The 19,244-nt window shown below is 43.2% G+C and overlaps 1 protein-coding gene across 5 annotated transcripts in view; it reads left to right on the top strand.

The window, feature by feature from the left end:
• SH3D19 (SH3 domain containing 19) overlaps nucleotides 1-19,244 on the top strand; it is a 247,586-nt gene that overhangs the window by 130,195 nt on the left and 98,147 nt on the right. For 4 of the 5 annotated variants that reach the window (XM_029605834.1, XM_029605658.1, XM_029605915.1 and 1 more), the window contains 3 exons: nucleotides 2,458-2,608; nucleotides 4,531-4,726; nucleotides 5,250-6,236. In XM_029605834.1, the coding sequence (XP_029461694.1) occupies nucleotides 2,458-2,608; nucleotides 4,531-4,726; nucleotides 5,250-6,236 (1,334 nt within the window). The remainder of the gene's footprint in view (nucleotides 1-2,457; nucleotides 2,609-4,530; nucleotides 4,727-5,249; nucleotides 6,237-19,244) is intronic. The other variant, XM_029605745.1, reaches the window with a different exon arrangement.

The following is a 19,244-nucleotide window of genomic DNA, read 5'->3' as shown; positions in this document are numbered from 1 at the left end:
GTGGAAGCTCAAGACCTGGCTCTTCGCCAAGGCATACACCTAATTTCTCCCTTCCTCTCCACTGCCCACCCTTCCTCTCCTCTGCCCCCCTCTTCTGGCCCTCTATCCCCTCACTTCGCCATTCTCCTACCTTTTTCTCCCCCCTCACCTCGTTCCCTTCCCTCTCTCGCCACTCCCCCCTCTCCTCCTAGCACTCCTAAATTGCTTATCTCTTAGTGTCTTCCTTTTGTACATATGTATATATTTACAAACCTCGTTGATTATTTAATGCAAATTTCCCCTTGTTATTCACACCCTCATTTATTAATTTGTTAACTTGTTTTATTTGTTCAGTGTAAAGCGCCATGCCTGGCGTTTGTTTGTGTTACACTGTAAACCGATGTGATATCCTGGATGAATGTCGGTATAAAAAAAATTTTAAATAAAAAATAAAATAAATAAATATTCTGGCACCATCAGCCTTCATTCTTAATTACCTGGAGATTTTTCCTCCTCTTTTAATAGACCCTCCCACTGTTCCTGGTCAGGTCATTGCAGCAACGATCCTGAGATGGGTTCCTTCTAGCACCCTGCATCATGGACCCTATGTTCAGCCACCAGGTGTCACCCTTAACAGTGACCACAGCTTCTCCCCCCTTTCCCTCAGGGGCTATGATTTGCTTCCTCTGAAGCATCCCCATCTCACTTGGGGTGTGGGAATCCAACTAGGGTCCCTCCGTGTGGTTGCTCGCATCTCTAAATTATCTTGTTGATGGATGCATGCTCACAAGGGAGGTAGGCTACAGAGTTAGCATTCTAATCAACTGGGCAGGAAAAACAATAAGAAAATTTAGGTACATTTTTCCTTGTCTCCTTTTTTGGCTCATGTACAATTTTTTTTTTTTTTTTTTTTTGTGGGGAGGGTTACTTTTTTTTCTCTGACTTTGTTTTTTGTTTGGTTGTATTTTTTTATATATCTGTTTTGCTTTCTTTTCTGTTTAACTTTTTTGCTTACTTTTAGTTTTACATTTTTCTCCCTCTGCCCCAAACCCTGCAGCCTGTGAAAGGGAGCAGTGAATAGTCCCTGTCAGCAGCAGCAGCTCCTTCCATTGGGCCGAGGACCACTGGAGCGGTGATACGAGGCCTCTCCCATCTAGCCCAGGCTTGCTACAGCGGCATCCAGGCCTGCTGCAGCAGTAACACTTGTCGGGCCCGGGATGCTGAAGTGGTGGCAGGTATCACATGCCAATTTTGGGGTGTCTAAGCAATCTGGCACCCAGGAGTTAGTCTTCCTCTGCAAAATCAGTACCACTGAAATAGTAAGCACACACAGCCATTGCAGGGTGGCAGGTTGAAGCATATTCAGATTTGTATCCAAAGGCATCAAAAACACAAACGGCAGAAAACCAAGCATGTGTTAGGCAATGATATAAAAATAACATTCGGATATCAAGTTCCTTCTTTTCAAAAGTTTCTTTGCCAGCACACCAACTCTGCACTGCTGCTTTCAGGGGAAAAAATGCTATCTTTTCTGCACGTATACTCAAATGCACGCAGTATTTCTGCAGGTGAGTGGATTTTCTAGTGTTTTGAGATGACAAATATCAAGGACCCTGTTCTAATAATACAATGGCCTCTCTTCGTAATGAGCATTCTCTTCTAGCCTCCGCCCCTTTCACCCCAATACTACCCCCTGCTAGCTTGCTTCTGCCCCTTTGGGATTCCAGGTCTAACGAAACTGTGTCCTAATTGGTGGGCTGTGGCAACATAGCGTCAGGTCACAGTTTATAAAAGCTAAACCTGCTCTTGTGTCAGAAATAACCTGATGCTTTGTATCTCCTTGGCTGACCTATGGTCACCTCTGGTGATTGATTTTGCAGCAGCTCGTCAGTTTGTCCTGTGGTTTTGGTAGAGAAAACTGGACATGGTACAGTGATCAGTGGCCTGGTCAGTTTTGAATGAGGCCTGTCCAGACTATGGTACTCTTGAAAGCAATTTGCATGCCTCTTTCTGTACTTACACATATGGGGAACAGTGGTGAAAAGCTGAAGAAAATGTTATAAAATGATAAAATGCACGACAACTCCGGAACCCAATCACTTCTTCAGAGCAGTGAGATGCAAAAGAAGCCTTTGCAGTTTCTGTTACTACTTTTTATTCATGTTGCTTCCAGGTTTCATCATTGCCGTAAAACACCTGGAATAGTTGGGTTTTGTTCTTTGCAAATAGTGTTTATATTGAGTTGCCTTGATATTTTTAAGGTGCTTTGTTTTGGGATGCAGGGTTCCACCTTGCAAAAGCGCACAAAAAAAAAAGGCAATCAATAGCCAATTGGCTACAAAAGGATAAAATGCAAACGGAAACCTGAGTCACAGCGTTCTAGCGGATCTCTACATTTTCAGCCGTGCTTATCTTGTTTTAGGTAATAACTTCAAATGTTGCTGAGTGTTCTGTTCTGTGGTGGTTTTTAATCTACAGACGCCCTGAGATCACCATTGTTGCTGCTGAGCCCCTGGGACCAGCCTGGTTTCCGAGTGGGGGTCGTGGTGCACCAACGAGCATAGGCTGTGCCCCCCCTGCTCCTGCCTCGCAGATTCCCTGGAGGACAACAGAGCCTGTACCAGCCGGGGTAAGCAGATGCCCGTGATGAAACATTTTGCATCGGGTGGTCCATCTTTTCTGCTCTTTATTTTAAAAGCAGCAGCAGCAGACTCAAGATTGAAGCAGGATATTAACTATTATAAGACGGTTTGCTGTAAATCCTCGTCTGGCTGGGGATCCAGGCTGACTGGAATGTATGCTATGCTGTGAATGTTTTTTTGCACATCACGGTGAGCTATTGAAAAACAATAATAGCCGGTTTGACCTGTCGCCTCCCATCCTGATGGAGAGACTGCGGTTAAAACTACCCCTCAGGCACTCCCCCCCCCCCCCCCGAGGGGTGGGCAGGACAGTCCAGCTTTTATATTATAAATTACATTTTTTTTTTCTTCAAACGCTCACCATGAGGTAAAAGTGCATTCACAGCATGCCTCTTCCCTTGCAGCATTTATTTATTTATATGTACTGCCTTATCTTAGTGGAAGCTCGGGGCGGTTTTCATAAACAATATCTAGAAACAATATAAAACATCCATAGCACTGCTTTATGTTCACATCAAATCAACCTCGCCTTACTATATCCAAATCATAACCACATACCTGCAAGCATCCACAACTATTACAATAACAACCCATCTCAATCCACAGATAAAAATAATATCCCTCTGTAATGATCTTTTCCATAAAGTCATAGCATCAGACAAAAAAAAGACAGAGCATGGGGCTGCTGCTTGTTGCCTAATGCTTAGGCAGACCTTCCCCTGGCTTTTTGGGGTCAGGTGAGGAGGATTACCGGCCTTCCTGCAGCTCCTAGAGCTTATATACTTTAATCAATCGAACAAAAACTTGAGGCTCTTGCCTACAATGTAGGGATTGGTGGGTATTTCTGGTTGTAATATGTTTGTTTTGTTTTTTTTGTTTTTTTGCTTGTTTACAGACATATTGATTGTATTTTCTTCAAGCATGTTTAGTCTAAAATGTGCAGAGCTAAAGTGAAAGCTATCTAGCCTCTCCATCCACACTAATCACTCCGTTTTGCAATCCCTAGCACTCCCTCAGAGGTCCTCTCTGCCTTGTGCTTTCTTAGATTCAGATACTGTCCTTATCTCCTCTACCTCCGTGGGGACTTTGTTCCATGTATCCACTGCCCTTCCTGTAAAGAAATGTTTTTTTGGGGTTTTTTTTATATTCCTCCTGAGTCCTGCGCCTTTCACCCTCTTCCCATGTAATCACCGCAGAATTCAGATGGAGTCTTTGTGGGGTGTAGAGCCTTTTATCTGAACCAACAAAGGTGTGAGGAATGAGGGTGAAAGGGGGTGGGCTCGGGAGTAAATCCAAGGTAATGTTTCTTTACAGAGAAGGGTAATAGATGCATGGAACGGTCTCCCCATGAAGGATGGTATCTGAATTCAAGAAAGCATGGGATAAACACAGAAGATCTCAGAGGCAGTGGTATGGATTACAGAATTGAGTAGCTGGTACGGATAGGCAGACTAGATATGCCATATGGTCTTTTTCTGCCATCGTGTTTCTGTTTTCTATGTTTTTATATATATATATAACTGTGTAGAAGACTCAATCTCTGGCTGCTTTCTTTGCACCTTAAGAAAAAAGTAAAGTGATGGTGGGTTGTTTTTTTTACTTACACGGGAGGAGGAGTGTAGGACTGGAGTAGAGGTTAGAGAAGCGGGCTATGAACCACGGTAAACCAGAGTTCAAATCCTACTGCTGCATCTGGTGACCTTGGGCAAGTCACTTCACCTTATATAGCCCTCTAGGGATAGGGGAATTCCTACAGTATGTGAATGCAGTCCACTTTGAAGTGCTCAAAAACAGAATATAAATAAAATAAGCAAAGCCTTGTGATTCAATGAAAGAATGTCATTTGAAACATGTCTAAAAATGTACCTTCTAGACAAATACTCTTATTTTAAAAACCTTTCTCTTGTAGCTTCCGCCATCTTATGAGCAGGTGATAAAAGAAATCAGCCAAGTCCAGGTCCCTACAGCACCCAATAATGCTGCTCCCAGAAGTACCACCACGTCGGCAACACAGACAGATTTTGCAGAGGAAACGGACAGCCAGCGGCCAGGAAGTGCTGTGCACAATCAGCTCATTGCTGCCCCTGAGTTAGATCCAGTTCCAGGTGACTACAGACTACATTGGCATTTTTATACATCTTACCAAAAACCTGAGTTTATTTAAAGCTTAAAATGAGCAGAAGGGGCTGGCCCAGGTATTCGGTAGTAAGTGCTGTGCAGAGGATCTGGGTTTGATTCTTAGGCCAGTCTTCTGCTCCCTGGGTTCACCAGGTGTGGGGATGCTGCAGTGACACTGCATGGCCAGTTGTAGTGTTCATGCTAACCGATCTCCAGAGGGAGCTGCGGTTTATGGCTTCCCCGGCTGATGACTCTGATGGTTGAGCCGAGGTGGAAGAAATCCCTTGGTCGTTATTTTTCTTTTTAAGTGTATAAAGTACTGGACACCTTTTAGTGTGCATTTCAACACACTGATTTCCTCCAGGAAAACCATAATAATGGGACAAAGTCAAGGATTATTAGCCAAACTTAACATTGTAGTTGTAACAGCAGCATACATTTGGAAAAGTGACGGTTTCAAAGTGCATGGGCTTTTGTGTTTTGTAATGTAATTCTTTCTTTTTTAATTAGTAGTGCAGTATCCGCCCAAGCCACCAAGAACATCGTTGTTTCTTCAGGCCTGCAATCTTGCAGAAAACACATCTCCTTTAATTACTGTCAGAATTTCTGATGAACAGAATGATCAGGAAAATTCCGGTCCTGTGAAGTTTCCAGTGCCAAAGCCAAGACTGAAATCCAACCTCAAACCTGTAGTCAGTGAGACTCTGAATATAATACATAACGGAGAGGCGCTAAATCAGCCAGTACCTGAAAGGGATTCGTCTCTTGTTCTGCAGCTGTCCCCATTCGAAGATAACTTTTTGGAAGGTCAAGTTGTAGAAGACACTATGAGCACAGAAAAACCCCAAAATAGTATTGTTTCAAGGATCAAAGCCTTTGAGTCCCAGGCAAATACTGAAAGCTCTTCCTTGTCAAAGAAACCAGAAATTGTACCGCGCTCATTTGCAACAAAGCCTACTATTACAGCAGGGAAGCCAACACCAGGCCCTAAGCCAGTGTCTAATAGAACTTCAGGAGAGTGGAATTTGAGCACAGATGGCAAACCAAAGGCCACGCCTAGGGAATGGCCTCCAGTACTGTCTAAGCCTCAAGAAACCAGCAGTATTGTAGTCAAACCCGAACTGCCAAAAAAGCCAAAACCCAGCCATGTAAAAAGTACCAGTAACAACGTAATTAATGTGAGCGGTGTGCCATCCTTTGAAGATGACAGCACCGATGGGGGAAAAAGCACTCCAGTTCCTGCTCCGAGGCCATTGCTTCCTAAAAGAGCTGTGTCTTTGAGGAATGCCGGCTCACAGTCGGCAGCACTAAAGCCCGTCATGGTTACCTCTAGACTGACTGTAGCTACCCAAGCCAAAGCCTTTACCTCTGTGGAAGATATAACTTCGGTTAACCCCCCTGCACCCGTCAGTGAAGGCGACTTGATCAGTTTTGATGACGAAGCTATTCCTACTTTGCCCATTACCCAAGAGTCAAATAGTTCTGAACCAGCTGCAGGTGAGAACGTATTTTACTTCCTCTACTTGCTTTGTATGACATGCAAGCTTTGGGAAATGTTCACTGTGTATTATGCTGTTCCACTGAAAAGTCTGTTTTTAGAGAAAAAGGGAAGAATAAGGATAAACCAGATAACTACCTTCCTCCTTCCACCTACATTTGAAGGGTACTCTCTTTGATGCACGATTGACTTTTCAACAGGGAAATCCATCTCATTAATTATCATTTATGGATATTCAATGTATTAGTTGTGTACCTTAGTGTAACCCAGTAAGCAAGAGCATGACAATGTTTGTGACATGTCTGACATCTTTCTACACAACTGAAAAATGCATTTTATCTTCTTCTTGTAGCCTTGCATTACTACTGTTGCATTGTTTTGCTCTGTACCTTATTCTTGGCCAGTGATCATTGCAGCGGTTGTTTTGTTCAATTGCTGAATGTAATCACATCATGTCTATTGACTTTACTGAAGAAATGGATGTGGTATTTGAGTTGCTTTATTCTATATAGATGTAATCTGTGGTCTGCCAGGAATACTGTTGGAAATGTCAAGGTAACTTGGCAGGTGGGAAAGGACAAGCTTTTCAAGGCCCTTAGTCTTGTGGGATGCCTTTTAGTACCTCCCAAAACAAAACAAACAGTACACAATGTTGCTGATGTTCCAGAACAAACCAATATACTATGGTACTTGATGCAAATGAACAATTTTGCAGATGGTGCACTTGTATCTGATGCATTCCATACAGAAATCAAAATCCAGTCAGTTGTAATACAGTCACAGAAATCTGTTGCATTGGGAAACTCTTTCCTCCAGATTCTCTCATAGTATATTCTTTAGAGATTATGCCATGCATTTTATATGCCTGTGTTTGAAATGCACCCTTAGATTTTTAATGTTTACCTTGAATATTCACCTGTTTGTATGCCTGCCTTTATAACTCATCCTTTGTCTGTGAGTGTTAAGTCTGTACACCATTGTGATCTAGTGATTCTCACATGGAATGAAGACATATAAAAACCCTGTGACATTCCCTGTATTTGTATCTGCTCTATAATATGCAGATCTCTGGAGTCCAGGAGAATTTCCAAGTTTCACCTGCTTGAAGAGTTACAGATGAGCGTGAGGGTGGTAGGTTCACCCTCATGCTAGTCAGTCCTCTGACTCTAGCCTGAAACTACCTTTTTAGAACAGACAAAGTAATCTTCAGTGTAGGTTTATGGATTATAAGAACCTAAGAAACTGCCCTACTAGCTCAGATTGAGGGTCCATCAAGGGCAGCATCCTGTTGCCAATAATTAGTTACATATGGTATTCATTTCCCATTAAAGTTTAAAAAACCCCAAAACAAAACAAAAAAAAAACCCCATCCCACCCCTTTAAATTTAATTAACTACAACCCCCTACCCTCCTGACCCCTCCAAGACTTGCGAAAAGTCCCTGTGGTCTAGCGGGGGTCCTGGAGCGATCTCCTGCATTTGGGCTGTCTGCTGCCAGTATTCAAAATGGCGCCAGTAACCTTTGCCCTTACTATGTCACAGGAGCTACCGGTGCCATTGGTCAGCCACTGTCACATGGTAGGAGCATGTGACAGGGGCCGACCAATGGCAAAGGCTACCTGTGCCATTTTGAATACCGGCAGCTGACGGCCCGAGTGCAGGAGATCGCTCCAGGACCCCCGCTGGACCACATGGGACTTTTGGCAAGTCTTGGAGGGGTCAGGAGGGTAGGGGGTTGTAGTTAATTAAATTTAAAGGGTTGGGATGGGGGTTTTTTTGTTTTGTTTTGTTTTTTTTTAAACTTTAATGGGAAATGAATACCATATATAACTAATGGACGAATTGGGGTCCCCCAAAAACAGATATAATGGATTTGTGTCCCGATGAATACAAATACCAAATCGAATGTATCCATCCTTGCTGCACATCCCTACCAAGCTGAACAGCCCTAACCTCTTCAGCCTTTCTTCATAGGGGAGCCATTCTATCCCCATTATCAGTTTGGTCGCCCTTCTCTGTAACCTTTTTCCCAGTGCAACTATATCTTTTTTGAGATGCGGCAACCACAGTTGCACACAGTGCTCTAAGTGTGGTTTCTCCAGGGAGTGATATAAAGTTGCATCCTCCGTTTTATTCTCCATTCTTTTCCTAATAATTCCTAACATTCTCTTTGCTTTTTTGACTACTGCACACTGGGCCAGAGATTTCAAAGTAATGTCCACTATGATGTCCAGATTATTACCTGAGTGGACACTCCTAATATGGGACCTAACATAAGGAAAAGTAACCCGCACTATAGTTACACTATGTGCATCACTTTGCACTTATACACATTAAACTTCATCTGCCATTTGGCTGCCCAGTCTTCCAGTCTTGCAAGGTCCTCCTGCAATTTATCACAGTCCACTTAAGATTTTACAACTTGGAATAATTTAGTGTCTACAGATTTGATTCCCGTTCCAGATCATTTATAAATATATTAATAAGCACTGGTCCCAGTACCAATCCCTGAGGCACTCCACTGTTTACCTTTCTCCACTGAGAAAAATGACCATTTAGTCCTCCTCTTAGTTTGCAGTCAACAATAGGTCATTGTCTCCTATCCCATTACTTTTTCATTTTCTTAGGAGTCTCTCATGAGGAACTTCGCCAAAAGCCTTCTGAAAATCCAAATACACAATAAGCACCAGATCACCTTTATCCACATGTTTAACTCCTTTAAAAAAAAATGTAGAAGGTTAATGAAACAAGACTTCCCTTGTGTAAATCCATGCTAGCTGTGTCTCATTAAACCATGTCTTTCCATATGTTCTGTGATTTTGTTCTTTAGAATAGCTTCCATGTTTTTTCCTGGCACTGAAGTCCTGCTCACTGTTCTATAGTTTTCTGGATCACCCTTGGAGTCCTTTTTAAAGATCAGGGTTACATTGGCCACCCTATAATCTTCAAGTATGATGGATGATTTTAATGATAAGTTAAAATTTACTAGTAATAGACCTTCAGTTTCATGTTTGAGTTCTTTCAGAATTCTGTGGTGTATACCATCTGGTCCAAGTGATTTACTATTCCTTAGTTTGACAATCTGCCCTATTACATCTTCCAGGTTCACCATGATCTGTTTCAGTTGTTCTGAATCGTCATCATTGAATACTGTTTCTGGCACTGGTATCTCTCCAAAATCCTCAAGAGTAACACCGAAGCAAAGAATTAATTTAGTCTTTCCATGATGGCCTTATCTTCTCTAAATTCCATACATAATAGATTTATGTATGGAATTTACATAATTTAGATTCTCTAAATTCTGTACATAATAGATTGTATATAGCATGTACATTACTCCTGCTTTTTGTAAATTAATCCCCGTACTCCCCTCCCCTGTTCCCAGCATACTCATTAGCTCCAAGTTACTGCCCTGCCCCTTCCCCCTCCTCCCCCCCAGTTAAATATCAGTTACAATGTAAAGCCCTGTTGGCTGAATTTGCTGTTGTCTGGAAACCGATGTGATGTCTCGTGCGAATGTCGGTATAGAAAAATGTTAAATAAATAAATAAATTCCCATTTAACCCCTCAATTGTCTTACAGTTTAGCCAACTCTCTTACAGGCTTCCTGCTTCGGAAATATTTTTTTTAAGTTTATATTATGTCTTTTTGCCTCTATAGCCTGCCTCTTTCAAATTCTCTCTTAGCCTGTCTTATCAATCTTTTACATCAAATTAGCCAGTGCTTATGCTTTTCCCTTTTTACTTCAGATGGATCCTTTTTCCAATTTTTGAAAGAAGTTCTTTTGGCTAAAATAGCGCCTTTCACCTTGCCTTTTAACTATGCGGGCAATCGTTTGGCTTTCTTACTACCTTTTTTTAATGCATGAAATAGATCTGATCTGGGCTTACATGATGGCATTTTTAAACAATGTCCACATCTGATGTACATTCATAACCTTTGTAATTGCATCTTTTAGGTTTTTGGGTTTTGTTTTTTTTACTTCAATTTATCAAAGTTTCCCTTTTGAAAGTTTAATGCTAGAGTTGTAGATATACTTAATTTCCTCCTTCCAGTCATTAAATCAGATTTGTTCACACTGTGATCACCAACATTACCTCTGGCACCAAATCCTGCGTTCCACTAAGAATGAGATCTAAAATAGTTCCCCCTCTAGTCTGCTACTGAACCAACTGCTCTTTGAAGCAGTCACTTAATCCGTCTTGAAGCTTTACTTCCTTAGCATGTCCTGTTACATTTACCCAGTCAATATTCGGATAATTGAAATCTCCCATTGTTATTGGGCTACCAAATTTGTTAGCTTCCCTGATTTCTCTTAGCATTTCATTATCCATCTGTTCATTTTGGCCAGGTGGATGGTAGTTTACCCCCACCATTATAATCTTTCTCAATCACATATGGGATTTCCACCCATAAAGATTTTACTGTGCATTTAGTCTCCTGTAGAACCTTATCCTGTTGGACTCTATGGCAACCGTAACATAAAGTGCCCCTCCTCCTCCCCACTACAGTATCATTGTGATATAATTTGTTCCCTGGTATAGCACTGTTCCATTGGTTATCCTGCTTCCACCATCCTCTGAGATATGATTTATGTCTACATCTTCAGTGCTATACATTTCAGCTCTCCCATCTTATTTTTTAAATTTCTGGCATTAGCATATAGACATTTTAAAGTGTGCTTTTTGTTTATATTAATAATATGTTTATCAGTTGAGAAAAGTAATTTGGAAATTTTAACTCAGTTTTTTCTTTACTTATACTTACCGTACTTTTGCTTTTATTGGAACTTCTCTATTGGGATGTTCTAACTCCCCTGTTTCATTAGTATCCTTAGAAGATACCTCCCTCAAGTCATGCGCTGCTGAGTGACTGACTGTTTTCCCTCTTGTTCTAGTTTAAAAGCTGCTGTACCTCTTTTTTAAAGGTTAGTACCAGTAACCTGATTCCACTGTGGTTAAGGTGGAGCCCATCCTTTCAGAAAAGGCTCCCCCTTCCCCAAAATGTTGCCCAGTTCCTTACAAAACGAAATCCCTCTTCCCTCACCATCATCTTGTACATGCATTGAGACTCTGGAGCTCAGCCTGCATGTGGAACCGGGAGCATTTCAGAGAATGCTACCTAGTGGTTCTGGATTTCAACTTTCTATTTAAAATCCTAAATTTGGCTTCCAGAACCTCCCTCCCACATCTTATGTCATTGATGCTCACATGTTCCACAATAGCCATTGCCTCCCCAGCACTGTCTAAAATTCTATCTAGGTGATGCATAAGGTCCACCACCTGTGCACCAGGCAGGCAAGTTACCAAGTAGTCCTCGCATCCACCAGCCACCCAGTTATCTATATTCCTAATAATTGAATCACCAGCTATGATAGCTGATCTAACCTTTCCCTCCTGGGCAGTAACCCTTGGAGACTCATCTTCTGTGCAAGAGAATAATGCATCACCTGGAAAGCAGGTCCTTGTTACAGGATCACTTCCTGCTACACAATGTGATGCTCTCTGACCAGATGACCTTCCTCTTCCAAAGCAGCAACAGGGGCTGCCAAACTGGAGTTGGGACTTGGCTACTATGTCCCTGAAGATCTCCTCTATATAACTCTGTCTGCCACTCTAGCCTCCAGAAATCAGACTCATTCTCTGAGTCCAGAAGTTCTTTGCACTGGTCGCACACATACAACCTCTCACCAACTGGTGGTAATCATACATGTGGCCTCATCTTGCTTCTGGACTTCTGTTTTTATCTTAATATTGTTGAGTTCTTGGTTAATTTAGGTTGCTAAGGGAGTAGGATATGTAAATTAACTTTCCTGTACCATAAATCATCTCTGGTCCTCTCATCCTCTGGATTTTCTTGGATCTCAAGATGACTCCCAAATCCTGGAGGCCTGGGAACTCCACCTTTGAATTCAAGCCACCTTACTAGGATAGAAGATGGGAGAAAGAAGAAAAGAGCAGAGAGCTAACTTGAGCTCCTCAGCTTTATAGAAACAGCTCTCCCTACAAGACATCTCCCTTTGAGTAGTGTCTAATAGCCACTGCATCCTCTTTACTATTTCATACTCCACTGTCTGTGAAGACGCTGATGTAGTTAGGGACCCTTTTGGGACACTTACATACTATATATAATATGCTTAGAACTATGCCATGGCATCTATCAGGGGCCTGCTATTGCTACTCTGGCACCAAGGGGGCATTGTTGGTAAACAATCACGTGTACTTTGCAAAGAGAGTGCTACTTGGCAAAGCCATGAAGCTGCGGAACTGAAGGGAGGCAGAGGGACCAGCTGGCTGGAAGGGAGAGGAGAGCAACAAGAATGTAGGGGGACTGGCCAATTGGAAGAGAGAGGAGACCAGCATGCTCTGTTGAAAAGCTGAGAGGCTAGAGAAGAGGCAGAGGGTTCGGCCAGTTGAAAGACAGAGGATGCCAGAGCTTGAGGGGATGAAGAGGAAGAATGCTTGGGTCAGGCTGGGATGGAAGTATTGGCATTGGCATCATTGCCCTGCAGATGTTTTGCAGATGCCTGCTAGTTGCAAGTGTATTTATGTACTTGTGCTAAACATTCATCCATAAAGCAAGAAGTTATGACAAGATGTGTTTATCAATGATCTCACAGCACTTGTGCACCACTAATCAGTCAGTTAAACCAGATACTGAATCTCCTATGAAGACACCTTGTCTAAATTCCCACAATGTTTATTCCAACAGGTAATCAAAACATATAACTTAACTGATTGCAGTCTTAAGGGGGAGGGAAGAGGAGAGGTTGATCTCAGGTTCAGAGCACTGACTCTAGAGTTCAAATAGCTGTTTTAGGAGTTGTACTGGAGATTTAAGTGCACTTATTGTATGTATGTATATGGTAAAAGGGAAGTGCCCTTTCAAGGAAAAGGAAAGATGAGAGGCCGTTTGCTTCTTTCTTCTTTCTCTCTCGCAGGCATGAACCAGAATTTGAGCCAATAGGAAGGGCCTAGACTCAGTGGGAGCCAGAAACATGTGACCATAAAGGGCCAACAACAAGACTACAGGATTATAGGAGCTTGCGGTCCTTCTGCGACATTACACTAGCTTACAGTCAGGAACAGAACTTTATATATACATAATAAACAACAATTTCCTAGCATGTAGACAGATGGACTCAGTACCAATGGGTTTATGCTCCCCTGCCAGCAAATGGAGACAGAGCAAGCTGATGTCACAGTATATATAGCCCTGCAGTGACCCCAGTCAGTATTCTCCATCTCCAGCAGATGGTGGACGCGCATCTCCCTATGGGGATTGCTTCGAGCTTTTTGGAAGGAGAAACTTGAAATTCTAAATTAAGGAAAAGAGAGCCCCGCTCTCCTTCGGTGATACCTAAAGGTCCCTCCCCAAGTTGAGAATTCCTGAGGTGATTTCGATGGTCACTCTGGAGTGGTTTTGGTTCGGTAGCTGGGTTTCCCATCGTAGGCTTAGCTGCTAGTTCAGCTGAAAGGCAGTGGGTGTATGAAGCAGAGCATGGTGGTGACAGCAGATGCTCTCTCCCCCCACAGCTGGAAACAAGTCTCCTGTACTCAGCCAGTAAGCGCTGAATTCAGGTAAGGTTTAAAAAAAAAATGTTTTACCTTTGAATCAGAGACAGAGGGGTTTCAAGACTTCCTCTGGTCTCCATCCTCAGCTTGCTGTACCGACGTTTGTTCTTGTTTGGGTTAGGGAACTGGGCAGTCTGGCAGGTTGAGCAACCCCCAGTGGGCTAGGCCCGGTACTTAGGCTTTTTTCTTGAACACTGCGTGGTAGGCCACAGTGATAATTTTTTCACGCTTCTTGCATGCTCTGCTGCCCTCTACAGGCAGTCGGTGTGTGCAATGTGTTGGCTCTATGCATGCGTTGTACACTCTGTTTTTCAGCATGTTTTTTATGTGCACAAATTTTACACTGTTCATACGCTTAACTTGGTGCAGAGGTTGTGCGTGCGCCTTTCTCACTTTCTTCTAGGTGCTTATTTTTTGTGCGCATTCCCCTTTGAGCGCGAGCCGTTCAGATGCACGTCTACTGCCGTGATGGCGCCAGTAAGCAAGAAGCCTAAGTGGCTTCCTGTTTGTGTTGCCTATCATATTAGGGCTTCTGAGCCTGACCTGGATTCTAACCTGTGTCAGTGCTGCTCAGACACTCAGGGAGCGTTGTCTTCCTCGGACTTTGCTAAGCCTGGTTCCTCCCAGTCTGATGGGTTGGTCATGGCCTTGGCTGAAGGGACACCAGACCTTGGTTCTTCCTTGACTGGCTCCTCCGCAGGTGAGGGCAGTTCAGTGGGACCAGCTCCAGTTCCTTCTGCACTTGGTCTGGACCCTGCTGCTTGTTCCTGGTTCAGATGCTATGTAACAGCTGAGGAAGTATCCTATTTTGGTTTCCTTACGTAAAGCCTCTTGGTTTTTTCCCGGTGATGGATGCCATCCAGGAATTGATTGATCTGGAATGGGATACCCCAGAGGCAAATTTTAAAGGGGGTCAGATATTGGAAGGCCTGTACCCCCTGGATCCCACTGTGAGAGAGCATTTGCATTTTCCCAAAGTTGATGCTCTGGTATATGCCGTCTGTAAGTGGACGACTATCCCCGTAGAAGGAAGAGTGGCCTTGAAGGATATACATGATAGGACTGGGGCTATTCTTAAGCAAGCCTTTGTGGTGGTGGCGATGGCTATGACTTTACAGGTTGCATCTTGTTGCACCCTAGTGGTGCAATCTTGTCTGCTTCTCTCTGAGGAGGTGGTTGAGTCTGATGGGAATTCCAAAGCAGTTATGGAGCCTGTGGCCGCCTTTTTAGCCAGATACAGGCTTTGATTTGGTCCGTACCTCGGCCAGAGGAGTGGCTTCAGTGATAGTGGCCAGGCGTCAACTCTGATTGTGAAATTGATCAGCTGAAGAAGCCTCCAAAGCTAATCTTAACAAGATGCCCTTTAAAGGCTCGCTCTTGTTTTGGAGTGAGTTGGAGAAACTGACCAATAAGTTGGGCAAGTTTCCAGTTCCTCGGTTGCCGGAGGATAAGAAGCAGTTACAGTGCCCCTTTGGTATGAGAGGTAGTCTCTGGGGTTCCAGGCACTTTCGTCCCAACAGAGGGTTGATCTTTCAGTGGACTCAGCCTTTTGGTAGGTCTCAGTCCTTTTGTCCCCGATAGCACCAGAGAGGAGTGGGCTCGGGTGGCGGACCTTCCCAAGCTTCCCAATGAAGGTTTGCTGACCCACCTTCTGGAACAAGAGATAGGGGGACGTCTCTGTCTCTCTTCTTTCGGAGGTGGGTCAAGATCACGTCAGACCAGTGGGTCCTGGAGGTGATACAAGAAGGATATGCGCTGGAATTTCACAGTATTCCATGGGACATATTCATGATGTACCCTTGCGACTCCCCACAGAAGAAGCAGACAGTGGAGTTCACGCTTCAAGAGCTTTTCAGGCTGAGGGTTATGATCCGGTGCCCACATCTCAAGAAAGTATGGGGTGATATTCCATTTATTTTGTTGTGCCCAAGAAGGGGAGAGCTCCTTTCGTTCTATCCTAGATCTCAAGAGGGTCAAGCATCATTTGAAGGTGACTCATTTTCTTATGGAAACCTTATGCTCTGTGATAATGGTGGTGCAGTCAGGGGAATTTCTGACCTCCTTAGATCTGTCAGAGGCTTATGTTCATATTCCCATCCGATTGGAACACCAGCGCTTTCTACGCTTTGCGATGTTGGAGCACCATTATCGGTTTCAGGCGCTGCCCTTTGATCTAGCCACTGCTCCCAGAACATTTTCCAAGGTTATGGTGGTAGTAGTGGCAGCCTTGTGAAAAGAAGGGAGCCTGGTGCACCAGTATTTGGACAACTGATTTGAGCCAAGTCTCAGAAAGAGAGGATCAGACTCGGTTCTGTCTTACGGTTTGGCCCTTGAGAGGGCTCGCCTGTTATAGTGTAGTTATTCCTCTGCAGTGATTGCCAACTTACTCTGCGCTCGCTCTCCATTTCCTTGACTTATCTGTGGGGTTGGAGAGTTTTTGAGGCCTGGTGTGAGGAGCAGGGTGGTGGTGTTAGTTCAGTTAAGATCCCACTCATTCAGGATTTTTTGGAAGGATGGGTTGAATAAAGGATTGGCCCTTAATTCCTTGAAGGTGCAGGTTGTGGCTCTTGCCTGTTTCAGAGGCCTGGTGAATGGTATTTCCTTGTCGCCTCATCCTGATGTGGCCCATTTTTAGAAGGGAGTGAAGCATCTTAGGTCTCCCTTGAGATTACCAGTTCCATTGTGGAGTCTTAACTTGGTGCTGGATTTTTTGGCAGGCCCTAAGTTCCGACTGCTGTGAGGCCTTTTCTTGCAGTTATTGACCTTAAAGACTGTGTTCCTGATGGCTATTTGTTCAGCGTGTCAAATTTCTGAGCTGCAGGCCTTGTCTTGCCAGGAGCCGTTCCTTCAGGTGACTCCGGGAGCATTACAGCTGCATACTGTTCCATCCTTTTTATCCAAGGTAGTCTTGGACTTTCATTTGAATCAGCCCATCTCCTTGCCACCCCTGGATAAGGTCAGGGTTGTGGAGGAATATCGCCTCTTGGGCTCCTTGGATGTCAAATGACTTGTCGTGCAGTATCTGGAGCTTTCTGAAACTTTTCGAAAGTCGGATCACCTGTTTGTTCTCCATGGCGGGAGTAAGCAGGACAATCCGGCTTCATGGGCTACCAAAGCTCGTTGGATTAAGGGGGTAGTTACAGTCGCATATATGGATGCCAAAAAGCAGTTGCCTACTCAGATTAGGGCTCATTCCACTAGGGCTCAGGCAGTATCGTGGACGGAGATTAGTTTGTCTCCCGTCGATATCTGCCGAGCTGCCACATGGTCCTCCTTACATACTTTTTCCAGGTTTTTATTGTCTGGATGTGCAGACCCAAGAGGATGCAGCCTTTGCAAATGCAGTGTTGACTGGACCGCGGGCAGCCTCCCACCTTATTGGGGAGTAGCTTTGGATAAAGCTGCACTGGAGAAAATGCAGAGAAGGGCGACCAAAATAAGGGGCATGGAACGGCTGCCCTATGAGGAAAGGCTAAAGAAGTTAGGGCTGTTCAGTTTGGAGAAGAGACGACTGAGGGGGGGATATGATAGAGGTCTTTAAGATCATGAGAGGACTTGAACAAGTTAATGTAAATGGGTAATTTACTCTCTCAGATAATAGAAGGACCAGGGGGCACTCCATGAAGTTAGCAAGTAGCTCATTTAAAACAAATCAAAATTATTTTTCACTCAGCGCATAGTTAAGCTCTGGAATTCATTGCCAGAGGATGTGGTTACAGCAGTTAGGGTAACTGGGTTTAAAAAAAATTTGGATAAGTTCCTAGAGGAGAAATCCATAAACTACTATGATGGTAATTAATAAGCAGTTGTAGCTTCTGATCTATCTAATGTTTGGGTACTTGCCAGGTACTTATGATTTTGATTGGCCACTGTTGGAAACAGGATAATGGGCTTGATTGGCCCTTGGTCTGACGCAGTATGGCATATCTTAAGTTCTTATGTTCATCTCACTGGTCCTGAGTCCATCTGTCTACAAGTTAGGAAATGGATAAATTACTGACCTGATAATTTTGTTTTCCTTAGTGTAGACAGATGGACTCAGCTCTGCCGCATGAGTGTGTCAATAGTCCTCCTGTGGGGCTCTGAGTCCCAAGGGATTACTGGTAAATGTTCATCCAGTCCCTAACTTGGGGTGACTAGATTCTGAAGTGAGTTCAGTGATTATGGTGGTTGAGTACAGTTCTGGTTATCTGTTTTTAATCAAGTTTTTTGCTAGTCTGTCCACAGTTGCTTTTGAAGAGAATACTGGCAGGCTGGGGTCACTGCAGGGTTATATATACTGTAACATCAGCTTGCTCAGTCTCCATCTGCTGGCAGAGGAGCATAAACCCAATGGTCCTGAGTCCATCTCTCTACACTAAGGGAAATGAAATTATCAGGTAAATAATTTCTCCAATCTGCTCACAGTTAATAGGGGCAGAACAGTGTTAATAGAATAGTTTCTGTAATTGGATCACTCTCTCTCTTTTTTTTTTTTTTATACATCCTAATTTGCAAGTGTGCGTTCAACTTGAATATCACAAAATATGACAACCTGTCAGCTTAACTGTAATATTTATGCTTCAATTTCTGCTGCTGGAAATTATTAGTGCCAGTTTGCAGCCATACATATTTTTTTTTTTTTATGGCTGGTATTTCTCTAGTGACAAGGACAGCCCTATCGTTCTGTAATCCCCTGTGTTCATCAGACTGAAACATCTGGTCTGCTGGAAAAGTCGAAAGAAATCCTCCATTCCAAGTAGTTTGCTTGTAACTACATATGGTCAAAAGATTAGCACTTCCAAATCAAAAAAAATATTGCTGCTAATTTAGTTGATAGTTTATACAATTGGAATCATTAAAGATGCCCTTTTTTTTTCTTTGTGGTTTTTTTGTTCTTTTTTTTTTTTTTATTTGATTGCAGAGATGTGTGATTTGAAGTTTTGATTTGTGCTACTGCCAGCTCTGTGGAGCTGAGCCCTAATTAAATCAGCTGCCATGCCAATCATTTCTAGAAGCTTATGGAGAGGTCCCAATAGCTTGAACTAGATTTTTTTCGAATTGATGATAAAACTCTATTACTTAACTTTCCTCATTTAAGTTTGTTGATAACTAAGAAATATTTTAAGGGTAGCTGTGAAATAGCTAAGGAATAAAATTGTGGAATGTCTCTGTCCCATGTTTGTTTCATAAATCCAGGACTCAGACTAGAGACTGAGTTGAGCACATTTATTAATAGGGATGTGCAGTCGATTTTCCTGAATTAGGCAATGTCAATGAAATTGCCTAATTCGGAATGGTTCGGGAGAACCGAAAAACGATTTAATTTTTTCCAAAATTTCGGGAAAAAAATTCATTTTTGAGTTAGTACGTGCTATCGGGAGTTAGTGCGCACTAACCCGAAAATCGGGGACCCCCCCCAAAAAAAACCCGAACTGCGGGAAAAATGAAATTC

The sequence above is a fragment of the Rhinatrema bivittatum genome, chromosome 1 (assembly GCF_901001135.1).
Source record: "Rhinatrema bivittatum chromosome 1, aRhiBiv1.1, whole genome shotgun sequence".
NCBI classification, from domain to species: domain Eukaryota; kingdom Metazoa; phylum Chordata; class Amphibia; order Gymnophiona; family Rhinatrematidae; genus Rhinatrema; species Rhinatrema bivittatum.
Note: the sequence above shows the minus strand (reverse complement) of the source record. Positions and strands in the feature narration are given on the sequence as shown.